The sequence below is a fragment of the Schistocerca piceifrons genome, chromosome 8, assembly GCF_021461385.2.
Source record: "Schistocerca piceifrons isolate TAMUIC-IGC-003096 chromosome 8, iqSchPice1.1, whole genome shotgun sequence".
NCBI classification, from domain to species: domain Eukaryota; kingdom Metazoa; phylum Arthropoda; class Insecta; order Orthoptera; family Acrididae; genus Schistocerca; species Schistocerca piceifrons.
This window is the reverse complement of record NC_060145.1, coordinates 13,802,245-13,824,676: the sequence shown is the minus strand read 5'-3', so window position 1 is coordinate 13,824,676 and position 22,432 is coordinate 13,802,245. Positions and strand designations below refer to the sequence as shown.

At 42.9% G+C, this 22,432-nt stretch overlaps 1 protein-coding gene across 1 annotated transcript in view; it reads right to left on the bottom strand.

Annotated features, from left to right (window-relative positions):
- LOC124711449 (myrosinase 1-like) overlaps positions 1–22,432 on the bottom strand; it is a 538,885-nt gene that overhangs the window by 82,493 nt on the left and 433,960 nt on the right. Inside the window, exons 5-6 of the mRNA XM_047241532.1 lie at positions 15,005–15,127; positions 4,429–4,612 (exon numbers count right to left, since the gene is read on the bottom strand). Coding sequence (XP_047097488.1) covers positions 4,429–4,612; positions 15,005–15,127 — 307 coding nt within the window. The remainder of the gene's footprint in view (positions 1–4,428; positions 4,613–15,004; positions 15,128–22,432) is intronic.

Genomic DNA, 22,432 nt, shown 5'->3' with positions numbered 1-22,432 from the left:
ACGAATCCTCCACCAACAAAGGTAACTATCTGGAATTGTTGGATTTAATAGCTCAAGGAGAGCAGTTAATCCGAGACCATCTGTCATCATCTTCAACCTTTAAGGAAACATCTCCAGATATACAGAATGATGTAACAGAAATGATAACTCTGGCAGTTGATGAGAAAAGAAAATCTGAAATTCAGAACTGCAATTTCATTTCGATTCAGGCTGATGAAACATTAGACACATCATGCAAGAGTCAAATGATTTTAATATTCAGGTACTGTATTGTAGACAAAATTGAGGAAAGACTCGTTGGATTTTACGATGTTTCTGGAAATAAAACTGCTGAAGGTTTGTCAAACATTGTTCATGCAGTATTGAAAGAATGGAATGTGGAAGGATAAGTGGTTAGTAAACCATATGACGGCGCTACAGTAATGGCGGGCAGAGAAAGAGGTCTACAACAATTGGTGAAGCAGTTCTGTCCCTATGCGCTATTTATTCATTGTTAAGCACACCAACTGAATTTGGTACTGTTACGTGCCTCCAAAATCATACGACAAGAACGCATGTTTGTAAGTGATCTTACTGCATTCCATTCGTTTTTCAGCAAATCATCAAAACGAACTGCATTGCTAACTGAGAAAGGATTTAAACTGTCATATGCAAGCAACACTCGCTGGAACTTTCGTTCCAGGGCAGTTTCAACAACATCTAGTCATTTCTCAGGGCTATGTAGTGTTTTTAATTATATATTTGATGATACAGACTCTCAGTGGGACCCAGAATCTTTGAGCTGTGCTGTGGGAATGAAACGACGGATGGATGATCCTACGTTTGTCTACTTGCTTTGCTTCTACCGAGGGCGCTTTGTTAATGTTGATCATCTCTTTAACGTTCTTCATCCAAAATCTGTCACTATAACTGCTTGCCACGACGAAATAAGAACTGTTTTGAGAAACTTACGACAATTAAGAGCGGAAACATTCGTTGATGAATGCATTAAATGCAGCTTGTGTTTGGGTGGCAACTACGACAATTAAGAACTGAAATATTCGTTGATGAATGCATTAAATGCAGCTTGTGTTTGGGTGGCAACTACGACAATTAAGAACTGAAATATTCGTTGATGAATGCATTAAATGCAGCTTGTGTTTGAATGGCAACTTATCATTCTGTGGCAGTCAAAAGACATTTCTCAGGGCATTAACTTACGAGATATTGGATTTGCAAATTGTTCAGATGCAAAGAAGGTTTCAAGACTTTCCCCAAATTCAGTTTGTTGAACTTATGAACGAAAAGTGTTTCCCGAACTATCAAAAAGAATTCCCAAAGTTGAAACTGCTTCACTTATTAGAACAGTACCCTTTTTTCAAACAAGAACAACTTGAAAATGAACTTCATAAAAACTGATGAGAAAAAACACTTATCTCCAAGAACCCTCTTAAAGTACGTTGTCAACAATGATTTAGACTCCGTTTATGAAGAAACAACGAAGTTCCTGCGTTTGGTTTTGACCGTACCCGCAACTGCAGCGAGCAGTGAACCAAGCATGAGTGCTCTTAAACGAGTGAAGAATGATTTAAGGAATTCAGTGTCCAACATCCGGCTGTCGTGACTGAGCACGTTAGCAATAGAAAAGACACTACTTGGAGAGCTATCCAGTGATCAGATCTTTGTAGACCGAGTTATGGACTTATTCGTGGAAAGAAAAGACAGGCGCATTGCATTTGTGTACAAGGAAATATAAGTGCTTCTTGTTTTATTCGAAGCATTTTGTTTCATTTGTTTAAATTATTGTTTACTGTACTATTTTGTCTCGCTATAATAACTGCAGAGTGTCCCCAACATTTACAACCACGCTACGCCACTGCTGAATATCTGTGCAGCTTTTTTCAGGCAGTGTTTAGTTTAGATAACTGTAACATCTGGAAAGAATCTTAGGTTGCTATTAATATTGACTGCAAGATCATGAGCAGCAATACTCCCAACAGACTTCGCTGGGGTAAACCCAAAATTACTTCCGCTTCTGTCGATGACTCTTCATTCGAGATGAGACGCTGCGTTCTCCCTACCGATAAATCGTCAATCCTGTCACATTTTTCGCTTGATATCTCGTAGCATTGTGTCTTCGATACCAAGCGTGGATGTGGTAATACGTCAAATGCGTTTCAGATATCAAGAAATCTAAAAGGTTTGAAACTTCCTGGCAGATTGATACTGTGTGCCGTACTGGGACTAGGGCTTTGGACCTTTCCCTTTCGCGATCAGGTGCTCTACCACTATACTTTAGTGTACTCTCAAAGGAGGACCAGAGAAAAAAATAGCTCATCATTATGTCGTCAGCCTTTGCTCTACAATAATATTGTAGAAGGCGGAGGTTCCAGATTCGATTCCCAGTCAGTCACATAGTTTTAACGTGGCAGCAGATTTCAGATCACTGCACAATCCACTGCTGAGTGAAACTTCATTTTGAAAGTGCAGATTTGTTCACCAACAGATAGGATTAAAGCCGTCGGCACACGGACCGTGCTGTCGAACGTTAACGTCGAGCGTGTCAAGTTCAACGTGCTGCTGAACGCTCAGGAACCATGCGACTTGTGCACACGGTACGTGGGCCCCAACGTGGTATCCGCGATCGCAACGCACTCCAGCGGCAGTTGAAGGATGTTTCTAGTTCGTAAATCATACTCTTTATTCAGTGGGCGCGCGTAAAATTCCCACGTTAGCTCTATTAAAACGCACATTTCCTCCATCGCCCAAGAAAAAGAAAGTACCATGTCCAATCAATAAGGTCAGGCTTATAAAAGTTCCATTACAAACAGTGCGTTTCAAATTTGGAATACTTCTCCGCATAAGATAAACATTATTTCATCATTCCCACATTTTAGTAAAGCCCCACGGTCAGTCTTACTTGACCACTGTTCTCGCCCAGTAGCAGAATCTTTGCAACACGTGAATTACGAAGCGTAAAAGAAAAAGGAGGGAAATATCTTTATGCAACTAGCGCAAGCTCTCCTGTAGATTAAGCCAATCGAACAAAGTCACCCCTCAATAAAAGGCGATCTTATATTTACATAACATGAAATATTATAGTATATACTTACATTAAACTAATAATGAAGTATCAGAACCAAATAAAAACGCGAAAGTTAGGGGAAAAAAATTGGAAGTGTTACGACGCGAACCACCGCCACATCCTACTTTTTAATTAAGGACAGTGACACTACTCATTACGCTTTTTTTTTTTTATCTCATTTCGTTCGTTGTATCTGCTCGGAGCGGACGTCGAAAGACACCCATGTCAGTTCGTTGTAGATAATGTTCTCTTGGCAAACATAGAGGAAGATCTAAAAACTACTCTAAATGCATTCAGTCTGGCATACAAATCTATTGGTCTAGAGCTTAACACAGACAAAACGAAAGTCCTCTGTCAACCAGCCCCAAATTCCACCGCAGCAGCTCCAGTTATCACAGTTGACGGAACACCTCTAGCGATTGTAGAGTATTTTCCTCACCTGGGAAGCCATCTTTCTGCAAATTCAAACACAGATGCAGAAATTCAACACCGACTAAACTATCCACTAACTCAGTTTTTTTTATAACAGAGGGCAGCTTGCCCTCTTTTCTTTTCTTTTCTTTTTTTTTTTTTTTTTAATTTTCACTTTGTTCGCTGTAGTTCGTTGCATCTGCTCGGGGCGGACGTCGTAAGACATCCATTTACGTTCGTTGCTGATCTGTTAACTCAGTTTTTTTATTACAGACGGCGCATTACCCTCTGACCGAACACGCTGAGCTACCGTGCCGGCTGACGCTAAACCAACAGCACATTTTCTTTGTCTAATCATGTTATCTTACCCCTTGCTGAAAACCTTAATCGTAGATATGTTGCTAATTGAAATTTAATTATAACAAATTGTACCAAGAACAATGTGTTTTGGGGGGATCTTCCATGTGTCACTGCCTTCAAATACTCTACTCTCATAATACGTAAGTTACAATAATTCTTTTGTCCCGAATATGATGTTTCTCATTATTTTATTGGAACGAATCACACAGTTAACAACGGGTTTTCCAGTGATCCTCAATTTGCTGGTGCTCAGAAACGGCATATATACATATAGGCTTGAAATGAATGCCAATATGGCGCCTCACAACTCTGTACTGAAGGGGGACGGCGTGCGTGTGACGTAGGTGGCGTTGTGCCATCTCATTGGTCAACGCTCAGACGCACGCTCAGAATATCTGACATGCCAGATTTTGCTCTGCACGTTCGGAAAGGCTCCCGAGCGTGCTATTCCACGCTATGACGTCAGAAACTCGCCACGCTCAACGTTCGGATGCACGGTCCGTGTGCCGACGGTTTAAGAACTGTACCGTGAGTCTCTTACTCTGGATGGAGTGTGAAGTTGTCGTTGAAATGTTTGAGACGAGAATGCTCACCTTTCTGCGTCTTGCGGAAGTACTTGTCGTACAGGTGGTAGGCCTTGGCGTGCGCCTTGAGGAGGGTGTGGCTGGCCTGGTAGTCAGCGACCCCGTGGTCATCCAGCCCGGGCGCCCCCAGGCGGCTGTTGGCGTAGCTCTCGATGATGCTGGCGGGCTCGTTGATGGTGATCCAGTACTTCACCTGAGCACATACGTACACGTCAGTAAAGGAGCAAGGTGCGTCGACAGCTACCACCGCTCAAAATATCACGTACAAAGAGAGCCACCGTGTCAACATGACGTATCGCTTGTTGCAAACTGCTTGTCATCCGAACCATTGAGAACAGTCAAGTTTCCAGATACAAATAATGACACATTTTACATGTTATTAATGTTTCAAAATTGTTAAAGGCTTTCATGGCCACTTGTTGAAAAACTGCCTATTGGCTTCTGTCTCGGGTTCTTCGGCCGACGTTCATCTAACGATTTTACTGACGTTTCATTGAGAAGCTTAAGAAACTGAAACTTGCGCCAAACGACATCCTGGTCAGCTTCGATGTTGTTTCTTTGTTTACGAAAGTGCCACTCAGTGACGCTCTGGAGCACATCGGGTCCATGTACCCGCAGGACATCAAAAAGCTCTTCCGTGCATGTCTCACCACGAGCTATTTCACGTGGAATAGCGACTTCTACGAACAGCTGGAGGGCGTCGCCATGGGTAGTCCTCTTAGTCCAGTGGTGGCCAACTTCTTCATGGAACAATTCGAAGCACAGGCACTGGACTCGGCGACTTGCAAACCTAAGGTGTGGTACAGGTGCGTCGATGATATTTTCGTGGTGTGGAGCCACGATGAAGAACAGCTCGGTGACTTCCTAAGACACTTGAACAGCCTCCATGCCAACATAACATTTACCATGGAAGTAGAAAAGGACAAAAAAACTGCCATTTCTAGATGTGCTGGTCACAAAGGATGGTGAAAACCTGGGACACAGCGTGTATCGAAAACCGACACACACGGACCGATACCTGCACAAACTGTCAAACCACCACCCGAGCCAGAAAAGAGGCATGATCAGTACGCTCGTAACGAGAGCAGGACGAATATGTGAGCCGCAGCACCTCAGACGCGAAATGCAACACCTGCAAAGTGTTCTGAGGAGCAATGGGTACTCCACAAGTTATATTAGAAGTGTAACAGAGCCAAACAATCGGCGAAGTAAGGAATCAGAAAAAGAAATGTTGGGTACGGCGTCTACCATACATTCCCAGAGTGACGGACAGAATCGGCAGTATATTGCGCAAACACGGCGTAAAGACGATTTTCAAACCGACAAGGAAGATCAAAGAGATCGGCGAAGGAGAAAAGGGACCGACTTGCAATGTCGGGAATATACCGTATACCTTGCACATGCGGAAAAGTTTATGTCGGAATGACTGGACGATCCATTAACACCAGGATCAAAGAGCATAAGCGACATTGCAGGTTGGGGCAGGTGGAGAAATCGGCCGTGGCAGAGCACGCACTGAATGAGGCCGACCACGTAATAAAATTCGGCGACACGGAAGTTCTGGCTGTAGAGAAGCACTATCGACCGCGCTTGTTTAGAGAAGCTGTAGAAATACAAAAGCACGCGAACAGTTTCAACAAGAAAGAGCGAAGCCTTAAGGTAAACGGATCCTGGCTTCCCGTACTGCAGCGAACGACCGTCGCAGGTAGCAAGAGGAGAACCGCACCGGAAATGACCGCGGAGAAGCCCTCGGACGTTGGCGCGCCGGGTACATATAGTCTGCGGCCCCGAGCTAGGCTCCAGTTCACCACTGGCAATGGAGGGTGAAGCTTTGACAAAGCCAGCCACTCGTGCTCGCGAAACGTCAGTAAAATCATTAGATGAACGTCGGCCGAAGAATCCGAGACAGAAGCCAATAGGCAGTTTTTAAAGTTTACTTATAATGACAAAAAGCCTCACTAAGTCTCTAGCAACATACAACAGAGTAAATATTAGCTGATCAAAAGTATCTGGACACTTTCTATTGGTGGGTATCGATATGGAGTGCGTCCACCTTCGCCTTTATTATGGCTTGAACTCTGGTGGGGACACTTTAAATGAGGTCTCTGAATGTCCGTGGAGGAATGGTGCCCATTCTTCCTCAAGGAGCAAAAGTAAAATGGAAATGACGTTGGTCGCTGGGATCCGGAACGACGCCGATGTTGTAACTCATCCCAAAGGTGTTCCATTGGGATCAGGTCGAGACTGGGAAGGCAATATTACTGCCCATTAGCGACTGCTTCACAGATGCTGCTTTGTGACAGGGTGCACTGCCGAGCTGATACAATCAATAATCATCTCCGAACTGTTCCTCTGCTGTACACAGTACACAAAGCTTGGAACGTGTTCATATTCTCCCGAATTTAGCGCTTTCTTAAGTGCAATAAAGGGACTACACTCTGACTAAGAAAAACACCCCCATACTGCAACACCACTTGTTTCATACTTGACTGTTGGCACTACATACAATTAGATGAATGAGTGTCCGAAAGAACACACACCACGCATTCATACAATCGATTGTCCTCGATGGGCAGTGAATCAACAACCTTCAGTGTGGATGCACATTTCGTACGACATCCAGCGTCAAACTAAAATTAGCGAGCATCGAGAACACGGACAGGGCTGCAGATAGGTGGCGGTAGGTGGGCAAGTGGATCGACCGGGAACTCTGCCGAGATAATTTGCTCACTTGCCGTAAGTACTGTGTTTGGATGGTACAGTGGTTAACGCAATTGCCTACTAAGCAGGAGATCTGGGGTTCGAGTTCCAGTCTGGTATACATCTTCACTCGTCTCCGCAGATTCCGCGTAATGTCCCGATGCAGCTGGTATCATCAGTTCCCTTGCATTCCTGTCCTTTGTACCCCCTCCGTGCTCCATTACATACTAAACATAAGGGCGGATAACGTTCTCCATGCTTTCGCCAAATCCTAACCCATCCATCTGATTGCCACAGGGTGTAGAGTAATTCATTACTCACAATCACTTATCTGCACTCATCTGCTGTCCTAGGGCGTCATTCTTTTTCATCACCTAAAGCGTCGCTTAGCATTGGAAACAGATTCATAGGCATTTACTCGTTGACGAGTGTGAAATGTCTTTTGGTAGCGTTATATGTGGATTCTTTTTGGCTAAATGGTCCAGTTCTGGAGCCACAGATTTTCCTGCAGTAATGGCATACCCAGCTGGTGTTGACTGAATGGTGTAACAGGTTTGTCCTTCTCAAGAGCTCCTGTTCTCTTCTGCGATCTCTCTTCCTATTTTCCTGCAGTTGTCTCTGCTTTTCAATATTAAGTTTTCCTTGGTGAACAATTTGTCGTCATTTGGATCTGTGTAGGGCTGCAGTTTTCCAATCATTTGTGTGTATTTGACATTTTGTTACATTTAACTTGAGGACATCTGTGTATTGTTTTGTTTGCCCTCCTGATTGCGTTGGTCATTCTTCAATTGGGAGAACATGATGTGCTTATGGCGACGAGAGTTTGGCGTGCGGATGATATGACCAGCCCAGCGAAGTTGATGTTTGACAATTTTTGCTTCAGTGCTGGTGGAGGTGGTTTCTTCCAAAATGCTGTTGTTTGTTCCCCGATCCTGGAGCCAGTAGGTGGTCCAGGTTTCACATCCATAAAGAAGTGTAGGCAAGATAATGGCGTTGTAGACTGTAAGCTTAATTTTGACAGCCAAATCATGGTTATCAAACACACTAATCAAAAGACGACCATATGCAGTACTTGCACACTTTAGTCGGGGTTGAATTTCTGCATCTGTGTTTGAATTTGAAGAAAGATGGCTTCCCAGGTGAGGAAAATACTCTACAATCGCTAGAGGTGTTCCGTCAACTGTGATAACTGGAGCTGCTGCGGTGGAATTTGGGGCTGGTTGACAGAGGACTTTCGTTTTGTCTGTGTTAAGCTCTAGACCAATAGATTTGTATGCCAGACTGAATGCATTTAGAGTAGTTTTTAGATCTTCCTCTATGTTTGCCAAGAGAACTTTATCATCAGCGCACTGAAATTCGACGACAGTTGTTGTGGTTATTTCGCTTTTAGCTCGGAGTCTGCTAAGACTGAATAGCTTACCATCAGTCCTATAAGCTATTTCAACACCCAACTGTAGGTTCCCCTTAACAAGGTGAAGTATGATCGACACAAATATCGAGAATAGGCTAGGGGCAATAACACATCCCTGCTTGACTCTTGTGATAATCTTAAACGTTTCTCCGGGTCCATTGCTGGCAAGGATAGCGGCACTCATGTTGCCATGTAGAAGCCGAAGTATTTTGATGTATTTTCCGGGATATCTATTTGATGCCAGAATTTTCCACAGTGGCTCGACCACTGTTTCTCTTTCCTTCTAACTCATGCACGGTAACTGTGCTAGCCGGGCTGCAGGTAGAACTCTGAAATTTATGAGTGATTCCTTCTACTGATTTATTGCGATTTTTCACAGTCACGCTTCGCAATGCTCGAGGGTCATTGACCGTCAGTACATGGCGTCTAAGTGGCATTGCTTTAGCCGTGGCAGTTCCTTCGCGTTTCCACTCCACAGTTACCTTACCAACAGTCGGCTTGGGCAGCTTTAGAAGAGCTGAAATGTCCCTGATATGTCTGACACTCAGGTGACATCCAGTGCTGAGCTCTCGTGAATGACCCATTCTCTTGTTTGCTGCTTCGCTGTTGACAATACAGTAGGCCCTGTCTCCTCTAATAGTGGCGGGTCCGCCTCCCGTGACATCTATTGGTCATTTCCACATTACATAGGGGTGTTCGGATACTTTTGATCATATCGTGTATATTACATCCTTATAATTTAATCTGATATGAAAAAAGTAAAAAAAAAAACTTTAAACTTTTTTTATTCATGAGTTAACAGAAAAGTTTCATAACTACGCAAATGCTCACACACTAAAACATACAACAATAATGACTAGGCTATTGTAGTGAACATGAAGAGGGGCAGCAGCCTTTTCAGTAGTTGCAAGGGCAACAGTCTGGATGATTGACTGATCTGGCCTTGTAACAATAACCAAAACGGCCTTGCTGTGCTGGTACTGCAAACGGCTGAAAGCAAGGGGAAACTACAGCTGTAATTTTTCCCGAGGGCATGCAGCTTTACTGTATGATTACATGATGATGGCGTCCTCTTGGGTAAAATATTCCGGAGGTAAAATAGTCCCCCATTCGGATCTCCGGGCGGGGACTACTCAGGAGGATGTTGTTATCAGGAGAAAGAAAACTGGCATTCTACGGATCGGAGCGTGGAATGTCAGATCCCTTAATCGGGCAGGTAGGTTAGAAAATTTAAAAAGGGAAATGGATAGGTTACAGTTAGATATAGTGGGAATTAGTGAAGTTCGGTGGCAGGAGGAACAAGACTTCTGGTCAGGTGACTACAGGGTTATAAACACAAAATCAAATAGGGGTAATGCAGGAGTAGGTTTAATAATGAATAGGAAAATAGGAATGCGGGTAAGCTACTACAAACAGCATAGTGAACGCATTATTGTGGCCAAGATAGACACGAAGCCCACACCTACTACAGTAGTACAAGTTTATATGCCAACTAGCTCTGCAGATGACGAAGAAATTGAAGAAATGTATGATGAAATAAAAGAAATTATTCAGATTGTGAAGGGAGACGAAAATTTAATAGTCATGGGTGACTGGAATTCGAGTGTAGGAAAAGGGAGAGAAGGAAACATAGTAGGTGAATATGGATTGGGGGACAGAAATGAAAGAGGAAGCCGCCTGGTAGAATTTTGCACAGAGCACAACATAATCATAACTAACACTTGGTTTAAGAATCATGAAAGAAGGTTGTATACATGGAAGAACCCTGGAGATACTAAAAGGTATCAGATAGATTATATAATGGTAAGACAGAGATTTAGGAACCAGGTTTTAAATTGTAAGACATTTCCAGGGGCAGATATGGACTCTGACCACAATCTATTGGTTATGACCTGTAGATTAAAACTGAAGAAACTGCAAAAAGGTGGGAATTTAAGGAGATGGGACCTGGATAAACTAAAAGAACCAGAGGTTGTACAGAGATTCAGGGAGAGCATAAGGGAGCAATTGACAGGAATGGGGGAAATAAATACAGTAGTAGAAGAATGGGTAGCTTTGAGGGATGAAGTAGTGAAGGCAGCAGAGGATCAAGTAGGTATAAAGACGAGGGCTAGTAGAAATCCTTGGGTAACAGAAGAAATATTGAATTTAATTGATGAAAGGAGAAAATATAAAAATGCAGTAAGTGAAACAGGCAAAAAGGAATACAAACGTCTCAAAAATGAGATCGACAGGAAGTGCAAAATGGCTAAGCAGGAATGGCTAGAGGACAAATGTAAGGATGTAGAGGCCTATCTCACTAGGGGTAAGATAGATACCGCCTACAGGAAAATTAAAGAGAGCTTTGGAGATAAGAGAACGACTTGTATGAATATCAAGAGTTCAGATGGAAACCCAGTTCTAAGCAAAGAAGGGAAAGCAGAAAGGTGGAAGGAGTATATAGAGGGTCTATACAAGGGCGATGTACTTGAGGACAATATTATGGAAATGGAAAAGGATGTAGATGAAGATGAAATTGGAGATACGATACTGCGTGAAGAGTTTGACAGAGCACTGAAAGACCTGAGTCGAAACAAGGCCTCCGGAGTAGACAATATTCCATTGGAACTACTGACGGCCGTGGGAGAGCCAGTCCTGACAAAACTCTACCATCTGGTGAGCAAGATGTATGAAACAGGCGAAATACCCTCAGACTTCAAGAAGAATATAATAATTCCAATCCCAAAGAAAGCAGGTGTTGACAGATGTGAAAATTACCGAACTATCAGCTTAATAAGTCACAGCTGCAAAATACTAACACGAATTCTTTACAGACGAATGGAAAAACTAGTAGAAGCCAACCTCGGGGAAGATCAGTTTGGATTCCGTAGAAACACTGGAACACGTGAGGCAATACTGACCTTACGACTTATCTTAGAAGAAAGATTAAGGAAAGGCAAACCTACGTTTCTAGCATTTGTAGACTTAGAGAAAGCTTTTGACAATGTTGACTGGAATACTCTCTTTCAAATTCTAAAGGTGGCAGGGGTAAAATACAGGGAGCGAAAGGCTATTTACAATTTGTACAGAAACCAGATGGCAGTTATAAGAGTCGAGGGACATGAAAGGGAAGCAGTGGTTGGGAAGGGAGTAAGACAGGGTTGTAGCCTGTCCCCGATGTTGTTCAATCTGTATATTGAGCAAGCAGTAAAGGAAACAAAAGAAAAATTCGGAGTAGGTATTAAAATTCATGGAGAAGAAATAAAAACTTTGAGGTTCGCCGATGACATTGTAATTCTGTCAGAGACGGCAAAGGACTTGGAAGAGCAGTTGAATGGAATGGACAGTGTCTTGAAAGGAGGATATAAGATGAACATCAACAAAAGCAAAACAAGGATAATGGAATGTAGTCTAATTAAGTCGGGTGATGCTGGGGGAATTAGATTAGGAAATGAGGCACTTAAAGTAGTAAAGGAGTTTTGCTATTTGGGGAGCAAAATAACTGATGATGGTCGAAGTAGAGAGGATATAAAATGTAGGCTGGCAATGGCAAGGAAAGCGTTTCTGAAGAAGAGAAATTTGTTAACATCCAGTATTGATTTAAGTGTCAGGAAGTCATTTCTGAAAGTATTCGTATGGAGTGTAGCCATGTATGGAAGTGAAACATGGACGATAAATAGTTTGGACAAGAAGAGAATAGAAGCTTTCGAAATGTGGTGCTACAGAAGAATGCTGAAGATTAGAGGGGTAGATCACATAACTAATGAGGAAGTATTGAATAGGATTGGGGAGAAGAGAAGTTTGTGGCACAACTTGACCAGAAGAAGGGATCGGTTGGTAGGACATGTTCTGAGGCATCAAGGGATCACCAATTTAGTATTGGAGGGCAGCGTGGAGGGTAAAAATCGTAGGGGGAGACCAAGAGATGAATACACTAAGCAGATTCAGAAGGATGTAGGTTGCTGTAGGTATTGGGAGATGAAAAAGCTTGCACAGGATAGAGTAGCATGGAGAGCTGCATCAAACCAGTCTCAGGACTGAAGACCACAACAACAGTAGTTTCTTAGGCAGATTGCACTGCTGTGATGATACCTAGCTCTGATAAGAAGTTCGTCAACGGAGTACAGTAGAACGTCGCTAATACATCCTATAAGCTACTCTTGAAAGATACATCACAGACACGTGAAGCCTGGCAGCGGAATTTCGAGAAATGTACATTTTTTCAGCGTTTTTGATAGACATGCTATAGTTACAAAGCTCTCCGTGAAAAAAATTAGTTACGAAAGATTTCGTGAAGAAAACCATAGCACTCCAGCAAATTTTAATCTGGCAATTAAAATTATTAGCCAATTATGATCACAATTCTGAATAGCTTCCTAGGGTTTCCAGACAAAACAATAATGACATTTTTTGTACAGATTATAGTTTATGAGAGAATTGCAATAACTAGGGACCCATCTTCACTAATGGTGAAGCTGGCACTAGACTTTCGAAAAATACACATTTTTTCAGAGTTCTTAATAGATATCCTAGAGTTCTCTGTAAAATCTGAATAGTTCTGTAGAAATTCGAGAAAAAATTTGATCACAGTTCTTTCCAACTGTAGTGTTTGGTGATTTTATGATAGCCCATTTTTCTGCTGACGGTAGAAGGTCAAATTGTTTATGAACCAAAAACGTCCCAGAATTCATCTTTGCTGTTATCATCTTTTTCTTTAGCGAAACATGCCAGCATGAACGTATTTCTAACGAACGTAAGAAGACAATGACGATATTCCTTAATTGTTGAGCAAAAATGTTTCGATGACATTTTGATTCGATGACGCATCCGACAGTTTCTGGAAAACAGGATGAGACGCAGTGAAGAGAATGCCTCGATGGCGGATCACATTAAATTCTTCCAAGACGAGAAGGCGTTTCAGTTCTGGTAGCTCGTACATTTTTAACGTTGTTATTATCGTTCACAAATATCAGACGACAACACAAGAACATTTACTGAACGAGCATAACTATACAGCTCAAACGAGTGTGGGAAGTATTGTTGCGTATACTTCTTACACTCTTCTTAGTTAACGTGTTCTTTATTGTTTGATTGTTACGTACTCCTTTACGAATAAACCTTAGGGACATGCCATCTCAATATTCGCCTTTTCTTTTAACAGAATTCCGTGGTATTCTTCTGTCTAATAAATAATCCGGAGCTGGTATGTCGTCAAGATCGTTTAACAAAATAAGGTATTCCGGCCTCCAGTAAACAAATTAAAAGAGCATCGAGAATTTTTTACCATAGCATTTCCATAGTGCTTCAGATTCTAGAAAACTTCATATTGCACATTAAATGCGCCTTACCACAAAAATTTAAAAAAACGCTACACACTATATCTTTGTCACAATTTTATTTTAAATGGCTAACTTAAATTAGACAACCTTGCACAGACTGCTAGCCAGTTGGGACGGATCATACTGAGGACGAAGTTTTCCAAGAGCTACGATCATATTTTCATTCGCAAATTGGCAAATAATTTTTTCTTTCAAGATTAAAATTTTCTGCGATATATTGCAGAAGTATTCAAATTTTGTGCAAGGAACTGTAGAACTACGGCACAGCCATCGAAAGCTTTGAAAATGTGTGTATTTCTCGGAAGTCGAGTGGCATCTTTACCAGCAGGCTTAGCAGTTAAATTCTGTATTTCAAATTGTTGCAAAAATGTTGTGTTTGTTGTGTATTGTATTGTAAAGTAATCTCATGAAAATCACATTGTATGGTATACTGATACCTTCAACTTAAAAAAGTTTCATTTTACTGAAACCGTTGTATTATTGCACGAATGGAAACTAAAGCTGACACTCTTTAGCCCAAAGACAGAATTTACAACAGTCGCAATAGTGCTCATCACAGTTATATGCCAACAATAGAAGTGTTAGCAAAAGCACTACTAGAAATCAGACTTTCAGCAACTACTTCGGATCTGAATCTATAATTCTGAAGCCACTTTCCGGTAGATGGCGGAGGTTACTTGTGGTAACACTAGCTTCTTCCGTCCTTCCCCGTTCCATTCGCTAATGGTACGCGGAAGAGCGACTTTCGGAAACGCTCCTCATACGCTCTAACTTCCCTCATTTTCTCGTTACGGGAGGAACTAATATGGTTGCTCGAGCCACTTTGGAACATACGCTATCGCAATATCACCAACAGCGACGGGAAATGTGTCGTTTGTAATGTCTGCCACAGTATTTTGTTGATCGTCTCCGTAATACTCTCGCGCCGACTAAATGATTTCGTGACGAAACGTGCCGCTCTTCGTTGGATGTTCTCTACATTGTACGTCAGTCCAACTTGATAAGGGTTCCAGATTCAGAAAAAAATGTGTGATAATTCCTCCTTGGGTTGCACCAGATGGCTGGCTACTCCTAGGTATTTTACAGCAGTTACCGTTTGGAGTAATTTATCATTCAGAAGTGCAATCGAACATTAGTCAGTCTCTTCGCCGCTTACCCGGTCCCCAAAATGACGGAACAGGATCCTGGCGTAGTCCTCGAAGTAGTCAGCTATTACTGGATTGGGCCATCCTCCCAGGTCCTGCAGCGGTTGTGGGAGGTCCCAGTGGAACATCGTCACCTGCAGAACAAAAAAATTATGTGATCAATTGCTGTTTTTAAAACGACATTTTTACGTCACTTCATTAGAGAAGACTGTTCAAAATGTATTCCATCATTAGATTTGGTACTCAAATGGAGGATGATGAATATAAAGCGTTACAAGGATACTTGAGGTCAGTCAGAACGAAATGTATCGACTATTCGACTCTCAGTGAGTGTTTATTATTGAAATGCGTTGTTACCACTGAAATCTGGCAACAGTGCCATCCTAGTATCAGCGGTATGTTTTCTGTGGTGTTGTCTGGTATTTGTGTTTAAAAATCCTTAAACAATGACTGTCGAAGGCTGGGTGATCAAATAACGGACAGTTCTCCGCTAACCTCGCTGTGGAAAGAATTTGGAAATTGACATTTTATTTTCAGCATGCAAGTCCTCCATTCTGTGGGGCGTGGACTGGAGATTGCTGATCCTGAAAACTGACACAGAAGCAGTAGTGTCATATCTGAAACAGGAACTCGAAACGTTTAGTGCTGGGCAAGAGCATATAGAGGAACTGTGGCACAAGTTTAGAAAAACAGTTGAGTAACCATAGGATAAGTGGCTAGTAGAGTTGTTGATGACGTAAGGGAACCTCTGTGGCATATGTGGTGTCACCGCCAGACACCACAATTGCTAGGTGGTAGCCTTTAAATCGGCCGCGGTCCGTTAGTATACGGCGGACCCGCGTGTCGCCACTGTCAGTGATAGCAGACCGAGCGCCACCACACGGCAGGTCTAGAGAGACGTACTAGCACTCGCCCCAGTTGTACAGCCGACGTTTATAGCAATGGTTCACTGACAAATACGCTCTCATTTGCCGAGACGATAGTTAGCATAGCCTTCAGCTACATTTGCTACGACCTAGCAAGGCGCCGTATTCAATTGATAATTAATATTATGAAGCATGTACCGTAACGAGAGATGTTCTACAATTGTGGATTAAAGTTAAGTATTATATCAACTACGTACTTTATTTGCCATTCTCAAGATATTGTCCTGTTCCAGACCTCACGGCAGTCAGCGTGTAATTAAACGCGTGCATTTCGGCTTCCTCTAGAAAAACAGTGTTGGCTTTTCTGCCAACACTACAAATTTGGCGACGAGTAAAATCGCGTTTGTACCAATTGATCTTGCCTTAATTTCCTTGTGTCATGGCTTCGACACAATCTCCAGATGTACTGTCCGAATTTTATCGCTTGCAGAATCAGCAGACGCAAGCCTTATTGGATGCCCTTGGACAGCTCGTCCAGGGTCAACGTGCGATGCAAAACGATGCGGCGGCCGCCGCTCCACCGCTACCGCAGCCACAACATGCAGTTGCACCACCTTTTCGTCCATTTGATGCGGCACTGGAAAGCTGGACGGAGTGGTCACGCCAATTTGGATTCCATCTCGCCGCCTACAGAATTCAAGGTAACGAGCGGCAGCCTCACTTATTGGCGTGTGTAGGGGTGCAGACGTACCGTGTGATAGTGAAATTATTTCCCCGCCGCGACGTAGCAACTCTGTCCTACGAAGAAATTTTGTCTGCATTAGATGCATATTTCAAAGAATCAGTCAATGTGGTTGCAAAAAGGTATACGTTCTTTCGTACAAAACGTACGGCCGGTCAAACTAATCGAGAGTGGGTTGCAACTTTGCAAGGCCTTACAAGGGATTGTGCTTTTGAGTGTGACTGTGGACTCCCTTATTCAGATACTATGGTGCGTGATGCAATTGCACAGAACGTTTCTGATGTTCGTATACGGGAGCAAATTTTGAAACTAGTCAATCCCTCCCTTCAACAAGTGATAGACATATTGGATAGGCAAGACACACTTGACTTTGCTCAGGAATCATTTGAAACTTCGCCAGCTGTGTGTCACATTAACCGGCTCACCGGGCGAGCTGCACGGAACAGTAAACAGTCCTCGCGCCCGTCAGCGCAACCACGTGTGCCGCGCAAGCATGCAAATGCAGTACTGAAGTCATGCCCGCGGTGTGCTACTAGACATTCGCGTGAGAATAGCCCGTCACGCCAAGCTATTTGCTTTTTCTGTAATGAAAAAGGACATATTCAGAGTGTTTGCCAGAAAAAGCTCAGATCGGACACTCACAACGATTCCAGGCCCTTTGCTTCGCGCCGGAATCGAACCAAGAATACTCAGGCTCGTGAACCTTCGCCCATGGACATTCATGTAGTTAATTCCACTCCGCCCAGTGCCACTCTCTCTAACAGTGACTGTGTTCGTCCCACAAATAGTGTGCGTCGACGTCGCAGGAAATCACGTCAATTAGCAAGTGCTTCTGTATAGTGTCTGTTCACATTGCACGAGACAGTCGCTCTTGTCGTCAGCAGGACAATATACTTTTTGTAGACTTGGACATTAATGGCAACGTGATCCCATTCCAGCTCGATACCGGAGCTGCAGTTTCATTGATCAATAAAGACAAGTACAAACAACTGGGCACACCTCCGTTGCGTGCCGCAAACGTTAAGTTAAATAGTTATTCCGGTCAGAATATCCCTGTGTTAGGACAGTGGAGCCTTCTTGCCACATACAAGGGACAAACAAAACTTGTGTCATTTTACGTACTTCATTCTTCTTCTGCAGTGAACTTGTTTGGTTTAGATTTATTTGTTTAACTTGTCTATAGTCAATCAGGTCCTATCAGTGAACCAGACTGTGCCTTCAGACAGTGTTTCTCGTCTATGTGAAGACTTTGCAGACATTTTTGCACCGGACCTCGGTTGCGCTACGAACTATAAAGCACATTTGGAACTGAAAGTAAACGCGCAACCGAATTTTTTCCGAGCGCGCAATGTTCCCCACGCATTGCGTGATGAGGTCGCAAGAACATTACACGATTTGGAATCGCAAGGTGTGATTGAACGTGTGCAGGCTTCTCTCTGGGCCTCACCCTTAGTAATTTTGCCAAAACCTTCCGCAAAATTGAGACTTTGTGTGGACTTCAAAGCTACAGTGAATCCACAACTAGTGATTGCAACTTTTCCTTTACCCCACCCGGAAGATCTTTTTGACAAACTGTGCCCGGGTAAATATTTTTCGAAATTGGACCTAGCAGATGCGTACTTGCAAATACCAGTGGACGACGAATCCCAGCGCGTCTTGGTGGTTAACACGCATCTTGGTTTGTACCGATTCAAAAGACAGCCATTTGGGTGTGCATCCGCCCCTGCATTGTTTCAGCAATATCTGCAAACTGTTTGTGCGTCGGTTCCTACTGCAGCAAACTATCTGGACGATATTGTGATCACCGGAAAGACGGAAGAAGAACATTTAGCCAATCTCAGGACATTATTTCAGGTCTTGCGCCAAAATGGTCTTCGCTTGCGGAAGGACAAATGTGTTTTTTGCTCGTGACTTACCATATTTGGGACATGTAATCAATGCGCAAGGCATACATCCCAGTCCAGAGCACCTCCGTGCCATACAAGACTTGCCTTCGCCGCAGAATTTGAAGCAGCTACAGAGTGTGCTGGGTAAAATAAATTACTACCATCGCTATGTGCGCAATGCCTCTTCCATTTCAGCTCCGCTTCATCGCTTACGCCGTAAAGGTGTTCCGTTCGTCTGGACGACGGAATGCGAACGCGCCTATCGCCAGTTGAAATCGGCGTTGCTTTCCAATACTTGCCTTACGCCATTCGATCCCCGGAAGCCCCTTTTGTTGATGGTGGATGCATCGGATTTCGGGATCGGTGCTGTGCTTGCGCACAAAGATGATTCGCACGATCGCCCTATTGCCTTTGCGTCCAAATTGCTCTCGTCTGCGCAAAGAAATTATTCACAGATCGCCATCCATCATCACTGACATCCATCTACTGCGCCAGGGCATATCCTAATCTCAAACGTGATTAGACATCTCGAACAGGACGACCTTAGCCATGTCAAGCAGTACGGATGTTGAGAACGTTGGTCGTACCCCTCTCATGTTTTTCGCACATATCCTAAAAGCCATGGACAGAGGCAATCAAGCCAATCCAGTACTTCCGTCACTCTCGAAAAGCATTTGACTCAGTATCATATCAACGCTTGTTCAGGAAACTACGATCGTATTACAAAGAATATACGTTCTTAAAAATGTAGATATTTTTAATACCAAAGTCTGTGGTTAGCTACTTTATAGTTACACTGTTAACATTCAGTGCGTGACTAGATTCGAACTTCCAGGCATCTCCGTTGGGGTGCGCGTTATCTTCGATCATTGCTGAGAGTATTTTTGATTTCTTGATTACGTTCACTAAATACTCAGTGTTTGTATTCAAGTGTGTCTTTCGGGATCGAAAAATCCATTCGGTTTATGTTTGTGATTGCTAGTGAAACATTAATGTTGGGCATGAATAAACAAATACCATCCGGATCACATATTTTAGTGCTGACTACCGGTTACAATGCAGATAATCTTCAGGTGTAGTTGGAGCAGGAAAAAGAGGCAACAACAAATGGTTCAAGTGGCTCTGAGCACTATGGGACTCAACTGCTGAGGTCATTAGTCCCCTAGAACTTAGAACTAGTTAAACCTAACTAACCTAAAGACAACACAAACATCCATGCCTGAGGCAGGATTCGAACCTGCGACCGTAGCGGTCTTGCGGTTCCAGACTGCAGCGCCTTTAACCGCACGGCCACGTCGGCCGGCGGCAACAACAACAACAACAATTACAAAAGTGTGACATTACAAACAATACTATAAGGGATTGCGTAATTAACAACAAAATATTATTAGATTCCACAAGTACCTGGCACCGCAAAGTGCAGTTTGTCAACTAATGTAAAATACAGGGTGTTTCAAAAAGAATATAAGTGTTACAAAGAATTATGTTGTCAAAGCAATCGATCGCTGCGCCGCGGTCGTTCGTTGGAAGAAGGAATACATTGCCTGCTTTGTATCCATTGCCGCTACAGATCAGTTTTTTTTTGTTTGCTTAGTTACCGTTACGTGTTGCCAAAGTACTACTCCGCAGCAGAAATGAAGTGTAATTACGTGATTACAACGCAAAGGATGAGGAACCAAACTCATTCTCCGACTGGGTGAAAAATCGCATATGTTATCGACAGTGTGTAAACACAAGATGTGTGTGTCAGGGAAAGAGTCCTCGCCGCCATCGTGTGTCCCACGAAAATGTCGCACGAATTCAAACCGCTTTCCAACGCAGTTCTACAAAATCAACTCTTCGTGCCAGTCAGGAGTTACAACTGTCTACAAAAATAATTTGGCGTGTTTTGAGATGTCGTTTGGTTATGAAGCCGTACAAGTTACAGCTGTTACGAGCTCTATGCCATAACGACAAACACAAACGTGTGGAATTTTCTGGCGCGCTTCAGAATGCTGTCAGAATGATAAGTCTTTTGCACAACGTATCGTGTTCAGTGCTGAAGCGATCTTAGTGGGAAAGTAAACAAACACAACGTTCGAATTTGGGGTCTACAGAAACCACATGCCCACACTGAAAGCGCACGTGATTCACCCAAAGTCAAAAAGTGTTTTGGGCGATATCACATTCTTTGTCTAAGGCCCATTCTTCTGTGAAGAAAACACGGTTAACGGGTCAGCAGTATCTTGCTATTTTACAAAACAGGTTGTTTCAGAGTCTGAACGAGGACAACCACATATTTCAATAAGACAGAGCACCTCGTTACTAGAGTCGCAATGTGCGTGAATATCTGAATGAAACTCTAGCGATCCGCTGGACTGGTCATCGAATAGCCGGTGACTTAGCACTTCTCGGCTGGCCTGCACGGTCACCGGATTTGACGCCCTGTGACTTCCTTCTGTGATGTTTGATTAAGGACAACGTTTATGCGCCAACACTACCACAGACCCTTGAAGAGTTGAAGAACCTTGCTGCTATGACATCAATGACGATGGACATGCCTACACAAGTATGGGAGGAATTTGAGTATCAATGTGGTATTGTTCGTGTCGCTGGTGGAGAACATATGGAACATCTGTAATCTATAAACTTGATAGAGTCGTAAATGTATGTCCCAAGTTTCATAGTTATGTGTCTTACGTTCCATGTACGCACATTCGTTTTGAACACACCCAGTATAAAGATTGTGGGCGGTGTAAAAATGTTTGTGTAGTCACGTGACATGTGCTTATGTCATACGTTACTACATTAAAGGAGCGTCAAACAGATTCCTCCATCATAAAAAAGTAAAGGAAAAAATTGAAAGAATACAAGCGTCAAAGAGATTCCTCCATCATAAAAAGTAAAGGAAAAAATTGAAAGAATACAAACGTCACAAAAATGAGATCGACAGGAAATGAAAAATCGCTATGTAGGAATGGCTAGACGATAAATGTAACGATGCAGAAGCATATTTCACTAGAGGTAAAATACATGCTGCCTGCAGGAAAATCAAAGAGACCTTTGGAGAAAAGAGAACCAGCTGTACAAATATCAAGAACAGAGATGGAAAACCAGTCCTGCCCAAAGAAGGGAAAGCAGAAAGTTGGAAGGAGTGTACAGAGAGTCTATATAAGGGTGATGTACTTGAAGGCGATATTATGGAAATGGAAGAGGGCGTAGATGAATATGGGATGTGAGATACTATACTGCGTGAAGAATTTGACGGAGCACTGAAACATCTAGGGTCGAAACAAGGCCCCAGGAGTAGACAACGTTCCGTTAGAACTAATGGAAGTCTTGGGAGAGCCAGCCATAACAAAGCTCTTCCATCTGGCGAGCAAGATGTATGAGACAGGCGAAATACCCTCAGACTTCAAGAACAACAGAATAATTCCAATTCCAAAGAAAGCAGGTGCTGAAAGGTGTGAAAATTTCCGAACTATCAGCTTAATAAGTCATGGCTGCAAAATACTAACATGAATTCTTTACAGACGAATGGCAAAACTGGTAGAAGCAGACCTCGAGGAAGATCAGTTTGGATTCTGTAGAAATTTTGGATCACGTGAGGCAATACTGACCCTACGATTTATACTAGAAAATAGATTAAGGAAAGGCAATCCTACCTTTCTAGCATTTTTAGACTTAGAGGAAGCTTTTGACAATGTTGACTGGAATACTCTCTTTGAAATTCTAAAGGTAGCAGGGGTAAAATACAGGGAGCGAAAGGCTATTTACAATTTGTACAATGACCAGTTGAGCGGCATGAAAGAGAAGCAGTGGTTGAGATGGGAGTGAGACAGGGCTGTAGCATCTCCCCGATGTTATTCAATCTGTATATTGAACAAGCAGTAAAGGAAACAGAAAAAATTGGAGTAAGAATTAAAATTGAAGGAGAAGAAATAAAAACCTTGAAGTTTGCCGGTG